The following is an 11,972-nucleotide window of genomic DNA, read 5'->3' on the forward strand; positions in this document are numbered from 1 at the left end:
GGAAATATCTGGGAACATGAATACTTCAACATGACGTGCTATAGAATGTTTCCGGAATACAATAAACGTACAGAGTATTGTGTTAAAATTACCACTATTATGAAATAAACAAAAAGTTATCTTCGAATATTATTATGAAACAAAAGAAAAACATTTATTTAAAAACAGTTGAACATGAGTTATAATACATACATAGTTCCATTAATAAAGCATTACAATTATTGTGGAAACTAAAGCTTTATGAATTTATCAGAAATCGGAATAGAATAACAATATTATTAGAATGAAGTGTCTAACATAACAATACAATATTTTCTCATATTTATATGAAATTTTCATATGAAGACATAATAACATATTTCTATTTGTTATGGTACCTAAATACTCGTATTATGGTTATAATTACAATTCATTATTTGGGTAAGAAATTGAAATAATTGATGAACACATTACCCTTTATTATTCACATTTTCTTGCCAAGTTAGCTAATCATCATTGTAACATTTGCGTAAATGAATCAGAAGGCTAATTAAGACATTAATTAAGATTCTCATTTATCTAAAGTGTCTGTATTTAAATGAACCGAAGTTTTCAAGCGCGTAGGTTTTACAAACGTTTGTACAATGGGCCTGATTGGGTTTATTTTATCCTCTAGCTCCCCCAGTATTGGTCCCAGAGTCTACCAAAAATAGATTCTTTACATTTACTTCATTATTACCATCCTCAGAATCAATGTCTATCTTACAGCTGATACGGCCACAACGACGTTCCGCCTACTTTTGCTTTTATTCAACTTTACAATCCTATAGTGAAACTTGTGTTTTTCATGGAATTCTATTTGGTTATCACTATTAACATCGTCTGTATCTTTTAATTTCCCTTTCACTTTTATCCACCTGTCGTTTTTCCAATCGTACTTTTTGCCCACTTCAAGTAAAATATCTTCGAATTTAGGCCACTTACGAGTTTCAACTTTATCTAATTTAGAATTTAGTGCATCATTTGCATCTGATGTCACATCAGTGCTTGATTTTACATCATCAACATAATTATGAATTGTATGTTTATGTTTAACGTTATTATTAAAAGAAGAAATAAATGGTTTGTTTGATTTAATTTCAAAGTTTGTGTTGTTTTTTGGTTTTCTAACCCAGTTTTCTTTATATTTATGTTGCAAACTGTTAAATAATTGCTCCTTTAACCATTGGCTTGAGTATTCGTCGTACGCGTCATCGAATTCATGTTCGATTTTATCTGAAAGAAAAGGTAATATTTAAAAAAGAATGTTTTATTTTAGCAAAAGTTTTTCGCTTTGGGACTACCTGACCTGACAGACTATGTGCCTGTAGAAAATGAAATTGCATTTTTCGATAGTTTTCATGGAAATGTTAGCGTGAGACAGAGGACATTTCTGAGAAACATAATACTTTGTTGGGGAATATTTTTCGCAAAAAAACCAAACGTATTTTAGGAAAAAATGAAATTTTGAAGTTACAAAAATATTTATTATGCCATAACAATGGAACTTACCTGCCATTTTCCTGAATATCTCGATATCATGTTGGAGATTGCCGTCCTTTTTCTTCCACCGTCCATCGCCGCGTTCTGGAAACGAATTAACGTTATATTCTCGATAATAATTTCCAATGAATAGGTCCTTTGTAAGAGTACACGGGATATCTTGATTAATAGATATAAATGTTCCAAGGAAAATTGATCATTGCCTTCCCTAATCTGTGGCCGAAAGTAGTAATAAAAGGCTGACTTCGATTAGAAGAAATCTCCTTCCACTATAATAGAAAGATTTTTAACAAAGAGACTGAGATCATGTCCTAATGGTACTTTAATTCAAATCAATACGGTATAGTTTTATGCGTCTGGTTTGGTGGCTTGAAATTCCGTCGAAGGAATGGGGTAAGTATATGAGACCAACATTGAAATTGAAAAAAGCTTCCCCACGCAAATTCTATCAATTAATTTGTCAATTATATGGCACAGTGACTGTAGTTTAATATTCGTAAAGCCTTGGAGTAGCCATGACAACTTTCGGTAAATTTTACCAAAAGTTAACCGCTAGTTCTAAAGTATTCTTCCATCTATATCTATTATTATTTTTTACATCTAATTGTCCATAACTTACAAGTGTGTAATCTAGACATAGGCCACTCCAAGGCTAGATCTAATACTGTAAAACTCAACTTTTACTTACCTACAAATATCGTAAGTACTATCAAGCAGCAAGTTTGGACGAAGCTATTCGCCATAAGTACCCGGCCCGATCGGATCTGTAACAATTAAACTAATTGGTTACAAATTCTAGAGATACACCTGCTAACGCCGCAGTTACGGCTATTAGAATGTTCTGGAAACAGAGTTTGAATTCCTACATAGAAGAATAGTACTAATCATTTCAGATTATAAGTCCCAATCTATCTTACGTCCTCACTCCTCACTTCCCGTGACCTCTATGGTTAAAAAAATAAGGTTGATTTTAAGCTCTTTTTTGAGTTTTTACGAATGGAGTTATTATCGTTATTAATGATGTTTAGTAGAGTAAATTATTATACAGGGTGGAAACGATAAGTGATATCTAAAAATCCCAAATAAAGTGCTCTGGTATTTTCTGTATATCACAACAAAATAACCTCGTAAGGCCCAAGATTAAAATTAGATAGAAAAAGTTATTCACAATTACGTATTGTCACCTGACAAGAAATAAGTTATTTCGCAATATTATCACCTGACAATACATTTTATAAATATAGTAGTTCTTTATCACCCACGTCAAACATTCCACGTGGAAACTCAAGTCTAGAGGTCATCTATAACCACGCTTTTTTGCTTATTGCGCTGTCGTCTATTGGTACAAATAACATTTAGTAAAAATGTATCCCATCAAAAACAATACTTGTCAAAAAAACCAAGTCTCGCAACTCAGTTGTTCTACGGTAAAAAGTTGTGAGATCCATGTAATACCAAGTCCAGGCCAGGAAATCTTTAACGTTTTACATAAATTATTGACTTGGCCATCGCACTAAATAATTTAATTTACACGTGTTTTCATGCGATGGCCAAGTCAATATTTTTATGTAAAACGTTAAAGATTTCCTGGCCTGGACTTGGTATTACATGGATCTCACAACTTTTTACCGTAGAACAACTGAGTTGCGAGACTTGGTTTTTTTGACAAGTATTGTTTTTGATGGGATCTCATTTCTTTTTGTATTTTGTAGACAGCAGTTATGTATCTAGAAAACTGGACCGAAATTGAAAAATTTTACTCGACTTGGCGGTTGCACTACCGTGCCCCCAAATCTCATTTCTTTTTGTATTTTGTAGACAGCAGTTATGTATCTAGAAAACTGGACCGAAATTGAAAAATTTTACTCGACTTGGCGGTTGCACTACCGTGCCCCCAAATATTTTAGTTTTTCCTTGATTCATACACCAAACACTACTTATATTCCAAATTTGAAGCTTCTAGGTCTGCTAGAAGTGCCTTAGAGTTTTGATGATCGGTGAGTCAGTCAGTGAGTCAGTGAGTGACAAAATTAAGTAACTTTGACCCGTTATAATTCTTAAACTACTGGTTCAAATTGAATAAAATTTTAAATATACCGTGTTTTTACAATGCCTGCATAGCTAATGAAAATTCAGCCTTCTAGTTTTATCCACAACGAAGTTACAGGCGGTCGAAAATGGCCTGAATTGCTTCGAGAAAAGGATGGTACGGCCGTGCCGCTTTTTTGCTCGACCTGGTGGGGGCACTGCCGTGCCCCCAGATAACTTTAAAACATTGTACATTATTTACGAATAGTAAGTGAGCGATGAAATATTCAATTAAAACACATGAAAGTAGTCCATTATGTAGCAAACAATCTTACTCGTATATTCATGACCTTACTTTATTTTACCAAATGGAAAATATCCGATAATTTTTTTCTATATTGTAAATTCTTGGCTTAATGGATTTTTTTATCCTTTAGTAAATATTTGTTACATTTTTATATTTTGTTGAAGTTGATGGATGTAATCTGAGCATTAATTTTGAATAATGGATAACCTAGAATAATACAAAAATGTGAAACTAAAACATACAAAAGTAAAGAGTAGGTAGCCTTTTGTCACTGAATAGCCTCTTCAAACATTGGAATAAGTATTTACTTTCTCAAACATTTTTAAAAAGATGAAACATTCAAAGTATTTGGTAGAGCGTCGGATCCCTCTTAATTATGCGTAATTATGAAAGCGGCACGGCCACTGTATAAAATTATGCCCTTTTTAAAAAATGGGTTAAAAATGTTTTTTTATTTAATATAAAAAAATTGCGGCTACACGATGTGTAGCTTGGGTTCATTCATAAAAGAATGTTGTTCTTCGTGTAACTATACTTAATGACATGTAAAATTTCACCCTATTATCCATTTCAAACGTGGTAATTTATTTATTTATTTATATAAGGCACAGCTACAGAGTCTGAACTCCGATTAGAGCCAGGCACAACATTTAATTATCAAAGAAATAACAAAAAAACGGGCTTACAAACATTAGACAGTTTCACTCAATCTTATTATAACAATTCATTTACCCTATCCCTACAAGTCCGAATAATTGATTTGACTTTTGATATTTTACACGCTGAATATTATGCAGGTAAATTTTACAGCTAGTTTTTCATTGTTTAAAGCTTACTATGTATTATTCTTGAAAATAGGACCTCACTGTATTATTCAGTTATTATTCCATCAGATGATTGCACATACACAATAACACTAAAAATATTCAATTATCAAGACCAAGAAGAAGGTTTCTTTTCAAACAAAAACGAAGAAAGAATGAGCGATACTCATAAATTAGATTATTTTCGGGCCAGCTAAAAATATGGGTGGCTTTTTAAAATAATGACACAGCGCAAGAAGTTTTCATCATTATCATAATGGAGGTCGTTTGCTGACGACAACAAAGATAAAAATACTCGGTATACCACAAATAAATTAATAAACCTTTAATCATAATTATGTCGGACAATTGAACTCGACAGTTAACTTGTAGCCCTTCAAGGGCTTCAACTTCAAATATTACATGGTCTTATGCGACAGCTTGGGGTTTGATGGGTTAAGAATTATTATGAGGTCATAGATACGAGACATCACGTTTTTATCTAGTCCATTCATACCATTTATTGAAGTGACATAGGTAGGTACTATTGCATAACCCATCAACCCCAAGCGGTCATTATGACCGCGTAACAATTGATATTATTATCTATTTGGTCTCATGGGGTTTGAAGGGCTACTGTAATATTGATATCCATGTTACGTATTTAAGGATGCTAAGCAACATGGTCTGTCTTATACTTAGTACGCTTTGAAGAATTAGTATAATTGATAAAGTTGAGCATAGTAATAGAACTACCTAGTAGAAGTTCACAGACTGAAGCCATTTTGAGGGTAAACGTTTGTAAGGGAGTAAGTTTTTCAAGTAACCTACCTAGATTAGATTTACGCAGTCGGTTTGATTGGACTATTTCAAACGCTATGGGGCTCATAAAATCTGACATTGCCTTGTGACCCCGTTTGTTACAGCCCACACGATACAAGCTTCGAGGGAACTAAATAAGCAACCCTTTTCCTGCCACGACAATTCAAGACATTTTTTTTTTCTAATTAAATTTCTCGTTTTCCTGGAAGTTATGACCCGCGGGCGTCAGTTAAAATTAGATTTATAAAAAATCCCTCGACCCCGGCAGAAGTTGAGCCGTGGTGACTTTTTAATTTGTTCCCGCATTTTTGGTTGGCGGCTCAGATATTAAAATGTGCCTTCTTTCTAATGTTTGTAAATATTTTGCATCTGTGCACACCCGTTCCGAGGGAAAATATTCTTCTTGATTCCCATTTAAATTGTACATTTCTCTCAGAGGTTTTTGGCCTAAAATGATTTGCTCGGTTAGGGTGTGTTTTCACTGGACCCATTTTACACTTTAAATTAACATCGTCATTTCATTCTATGGCAGTCCACTACAAAATGGAAGCCCTAAGCAGAATCTCCTGCTTTTTTCATCAAGTTGTTGCCAGTATCTTCAGGTCATCGGTCCACCAAGTATGTTACGTTGAGCTATGTTACGTTACGTTGCAAATAAAACTTATTACAACTACGTAAGCACAGTGTCTTGATGTGCTATTGTCTTTTCAATATTTATTAAAAATATCCCTTATCTTGAAGTCATCGGTCCATCGGGCAATTGGGCTACGTTACGCTTACTTGCCAAGAGTTTGATATCCGTTCGAGAATCCGTATATTCCACCTTAATTAGGAATGCAATTTTAGCATGAATAGAGTGTTCACAATACCTTGCCCGTGCACTAACTTGGCTCACATTGTTAGTTAGCTATTATAATACCTAGCTCAAGTTACATAGTGGTGGAGCTAAAAGTAACACTAGCTCGTCTCCTGGCAGTTATAATAATAATTAGGCTGAGTTGCACCACCTCATTTTAACCGTAACATTAACGACAACCGGTGCTTTTTGTATGAAGTTTGACAGCTTTTTGACGTTTTTCAAAGTTACAATAAGATGTTGTACCATCTTTCCAGCCTTATGCCCATTTCACCACCGATCCCTAACTTTTAAGTGACCCCTATGAAAACAAAATGCCCGCTAAGTGTTACCATAGGCGTCACTTAAAAATTAGGGATTGATGGTGAAAACAGGCATTAGTATCTTATTCTGAAAGTTCATCAAAATATGAATAATGTCTAATAATATCTCTCAAAGTAAAAAGACCTATCAGTACAAGCTATGCTATCCATTCATGTTCTCTACATAATACTTGATTTCATACCAAAATCTCTGCAAAATTAATTGAACCTGACAGAGACATTAATGCATGAAAATGTAACAAAAAATCAGGTTAATTAAACTTACATTAATTTTAATTAAATTGTAATAAAATAGAGAAAAATTTAAAATTCTTTATTTATTTATTAAGATGAACTTCGGTTTTAACGCGAACTACTTCAGCTTTGGCGCATATTGCAGAACTATACTTCAAAGCACTGCGCAAAGTAGGTATTGTTTAGTAAAACAATGCATTTTATTAACGCACTCTATTGTGCACGCTCGACTGCGAGACAGCTTTATAGAGTCGAAAGTTCGAAGATATTCTTAAAGGAATAAGAACTCTCTTTGAATGGTAGGTACATACCTAGAAAAACAATACTTATTTCTATATAATCACTTATTTATTTGATGAACTAAATGTACAGGAAAACATTATATGATTTTGGATTTTACATTAGATGGTCTAACATGAAACTTCTTTTTACATTGATAGTTTTTTATGTTAATGAAATTAATAATATGATTAAAATTATGAAGTTACTTTGTGTCTTGTTATTATTTCGTCAAATACAATGTAAAAGCATGGGTGATGACCCCGACTTTTCCTTTCTTTAAGTCTCTATGTTTTCTACTATAAATCACTGTAATAGACACATAATATTTTGTCAAAATATTAATTACCCGGCTGTTTATCTAAGACATCATTCTCATTTGTAATGTATCGTCGTTGGCTGAATAAACAAAAACAATATTGTCCAAACATACACCTGATTAAACGCGTATATCACATTACGTTAATTAAGCGCGCTACGTACACAAACATTATCATGACAACGCTATCCTGGAGATAATCCTATCCAGAGAGAGCCTATAACCAAAATAAACACGCTTAATAATTCGTGACCAAATTCCATTTCATTATCATTTTGCGTGGATTGATCCTCTTCAATTATGCACGTCTTCAGTTTATATAGGAGCCTAATTCAGCATTAGACTCGCTCCGTAAACGCTCTTAGAGACCCAATCTCGTTCAAGAGGCCTCGTAGATAAACGCTAATGCTAGTAAATTCTATACAGCTAAGTAACGAAGGAAAGTCAAAGATTTTATCGCTCGGCCCACCCTTGTCAATTCAGATTAGAGATTTGTTGCCTAATTTTGACTTAGCGTTAATTTGAATATCCCTTAACAGCTATTCAAACAAGGGGGGTTTGGATAAAGAATGGTGGGGAAAGCTATTTTATCCTTTAGATTTAGAAGCTTGAGGTATTATGAATACCTTTATTAACATACTGCTTGGAAACTTATCATATTTTCATCTTATTAATGCGATGTAAACTAAGTAGAAGATGAGCAAGAATCTTTAGCTGTATAGAATTGAAAAGATCGAGTTTCTTTTCAAGTAAACCGAACTAAGAAACTATTTTGGTGTAAGGGAAGGGAAATGTTATGTATAAGTAGGCTATTAAAAACTTATGATAATTTGTACTTAATTATTTATTAATTATTTGTTATCTGATGATATCGTAATAAGTATAGTATGATGTAGGTACTGTCCACTGTTAGTAACTTAGTTCATACAGACAAACTAGATTGTACTATAACTTGAACTGTGTGATATTCCCAGAAAATATTTCTGAAACAAAAGAACGCAGATAAAAAACCCTAAACAATATCCATCCCGTCAAGAGCCGAGGGTAATGTTTAAAAATATGCCGAGCACTAATTGACGTTGCACGAGAACCCTTAATCCGGCGTGCCCGAAGGTATCCGACAGTTTCAAGCACTTTCAGTTCAAGCCGTCACTCATCCGTAGCTATGGAAAAAATAATGAGTCAAAAACGATATTCCGGCCTATAAAAGATAGCGATAAACTATATTATTGAATATTAATTTGCTTGGACTTCATTTTTGAGATGATCGAATGAGATAAATGGTTATGTTTCGGTATTTTATCGGTTATTTTCAAAACGATATAAAACGATATTACACTATACAGTGTGTTTGGGATAGGTTGTGATGTCAATTTTATCGACAAAAATGCCCCTATATGTGGGCCCACACCCCTCCTCTTGGAATGGGGGGGGGGGGTTAATTTTTTAAATATATATTTAAGTACACACTGTATACGGAAATAGCTATAAGAAGTCGATGAGAATAAATCGTTGTATCTTATCTTACGTCGTAAACGTTTACGGAACTTAGTTTGCAAAAATAAATAGAAATGTTTGGGAAAAAGTCGTAGTAACTACGACGTAGTAAAGGAAGGGCTACGAAAATACCTACGTAGCAGTCTCTAAAGATATTTTTGTCGACAGTGAAGCTTTAGATTGTAGTATGACGTCAGCACGCAATTAAACTAAGGGTAAGGTCAGATAGCAAACTACGGTTCGTAACAAAATGGATTTCGAGGTTTTTAGAATATTGATAAGTAATTTTAAAATACGTTAATATTTCCTACTTAAAAAGACGAGTATGTAAAAAAATGTGACTGTTTGTGAGGATGTTTATTACTCTTTCACGAAAAAACTTCAGAACGGATTTTGATGAAACTTTACAACAATATTTTTTATACATCAGAATAATATTAATACTATAAATTAGGCATTTATTAGAGTATGTTTATTTTTTTACATAAAGCACTTAGGTATTACATCTTCAAAGGTACTACATGCTACAGAGTTTAGCTAAATTAGCTGCCTACTTTATTCTAATTCTGTAGAGAAATCAAACCAATACTACAGTATCTGTTGTAATGTTATTAATCTGTGTATATTTCCACTAATGTCTATAAAGCAATAACATGTTCAGAGTCAAATTTAATTAGATCCCAGCAGGTTCAATGCCATCAGGATTAATTAGACTAATTAAAAACGGATAATGGTCTAACAGATCAAAGTATACAACCTCATGTATACGGATTCAAAGACTGTGATACTAGTAACGTAATTAAATCAGACTTTGAAGTTTGAGCTAAGAAAATACATAGATTAAAATTGACAAAGGAGACTAGTGCCTGTTTTCACCATCAATCCCTAAGTTTTAAGTGACCCCTATGGTAACAAATAACAGGAATTTTGTTTACATAGCGGTACTTTCAAGTTAGGTACAAAGGCAGTCTCATTATTGTTAGACACGACAAGTTGTATAGAAAGAAGCTTACACGCAAGGCCTCTTTTTGGGACACCCTTATTGAGGATCCCCTTGAGCCTTTAAAGCGGAGGTCTTAGGGGCGGTATTCGTTGAGCCTAGGGACTTGGTGGCTTGAAATCATCTTACAATAATGTTGATCACTTGCTGTATGAACCGAGTTTATTAGAACTTACACTTGATGTATAAACCGCGCCGAGAGTTTATTAGAACCGTGGATTATTTAGGCTGAGTTGCACCACCAAACTTTGACCGTAACTATAACGATAATCGGTGATTTTTCTTTGGAGTTTGACAGATTTTTGACGTTTGTTACAGTCAAAGTAAGATGGTGCAACCCAGCCTTAGTCTTTCAATTTGATTATCATAATGTATTTATTTATGGATTTTTTTAATCTTACGCTAATCTCTATAACTATAATTGAGTGGAAACCTAATATGAACGTCCTGATGAGTCTTAACGAGATTCAAAGAAATTGTTAATAAAGGTCGATTCAACGCCATAAATGCTTAAATACAATAAAATTATTAAATTTTCATTAAGTACATATTTCTTCTCCAACACTACAGTATTTAAAACAGTTTGTTTGCGCAAATAATGTTCAGTTACGTGACGTCTATTCCCTTTAGTTGTATGCAACAATCATCTTTAAAGCAACTTCATAATTTATTCCAGAAATTATTCCGTTTTCATTTTCAGGTTTTTCAAGCATCCATAAAATGTATTTACCATATAACGTTACCTAAATTAATAAAATAAAACTTAAAAGACAGTTCCAGTTACAGATAAAGACCCACGAACATTTTGATGAATTGTAAACATGAAGCTCACTTTGTGGCACATTTTAATTACAGCATGATGATACATTTTAAATTCCGTGTACCTACAAAGATTTATCTCACAGTTGAAGTAATTACGGTTTTTGTAAGAGATGAAAAGTTGATCCAAAAGCAACCTTATTTTACTTTACTATACTTTATTGTCCCTTTAATCTGCAAAAAGTTATTGTATGTTACATTTTTGAAAGTCATCCATTTTATTATTTTACTTGTTATAGGACAGTGTAGGTATTATTTATCCATTGTTTTCAATTCTCCTAAAAATAACGCGATGAAATTAATCGTTGCCAAATTTTGAATTTTTAGTAATGGGTTTTTTAAACGAAGATTTATTTTTGCAATCGTATCCATGTCGTATAACAGAGAGTTTTTCAGCCCCAATCGGAAATTAGAGACAGAAAAAAAAATCAATGAAAGTAACGAAACCAAAAATCTGACCTACCTTAGATTTCAATAACGAAGCACTTCCAAGCCCGAACAAATCAAAAAACTTGCGTCGATGGTGCCGTCTCAAAGAACTACGAGTTCACAAAACTTTATTACGAGTATTATTCTCAAACCGAACGCACGTAGCTCCCTGTCCGCGTCTCGATCGCTACTACCCGAATCCATGAACTGGCCAATACCAAGTTCCCAACCCTATAGACAACCCCTATTCGACGACTACAACGAAACTGTCGCAATCCACCGCTGGCTGAAGTCACAAGAAAAACCGACTACAGTGAATCTTACCAGCGATGTATACTGAATGGGGAGAAAGTTGTCAGATAGTAGAAGCCGATTCCGGCCAAAGCATAAGCTAGGCTATTCACTTGTAGTGTGTATTTCATGTCTGCAAGGTAGCCTTTTCAATCAAACGGCCTTAAAGGCTGGTATAGAAATTGGCTAGCGCATTTATTTCAGAGTTAATTAACCTTTTCTGCTGCAGATACCTTCCATAATGCGGACGTCATTCATAAATTATGTTGGGATGGGAATGAAAATGTATCGAATTTTTATTCATCCCTCTTCCCTTTTTGTTTGTATAGGTGAAGCTGTCAGTCTCGGACTTTTGTATGGAATGTGATTTGCTGTCCGCTTTATATGTACGTTTCATTCTGGCTCTCGTGGATTGCTTTAGTATTTCTGTCCATTTTATGTTTC

At 33.7% G+C, this 11,972-nt stretch overlaps 1 protein-coding gene across 1 annotated transcript; it reads right to left on the bottom strand.

The window, feature by feature from the left end:
- Window positions 1-11,407, bottom strand: LOC114350329 (uncharacterized). Its single transcript, XM_028301084.1, has 4 exons — window positions 11,272-11,407; window positions 2,210-2,285; window positions 1,531-1,605; window positions 1-1,254 (listed from the first exon to the last, which is right to left on the bottom strand). Exons 2-4 carry the CDS (start codon window positions 2,262-2,264, stop codon window positions 737-739), a joined length of 648 nt encoding a protein of 215 aa, XP_028156885.1. The 5' UTR covers window positions 2,265-2,285; window positions 11,272-11,407; the 3' UTR covers window positions 1-736.
- Window positions 11,408-11,972: the final 565 nt, after the last annotated feature.

The sequence above is a fragment of the Ostrinia furnacalis genome, unplaced genomic scaffold (assembly GCF_004193835.3).
Source record: "Ostrinia furnacalis isolate ACB-3 unplaced genomic scaffold, ASM419383v2 OfSCF0867, whole genome shotgun sequence".
Taxonomy (NCBI): domain Eukaryota; kingdom Metazoa; phylum Arthropoda; class Insecta; order Lepidoptera; family Crambidae; genus Ostrinia; species Ostrinia furnacalis.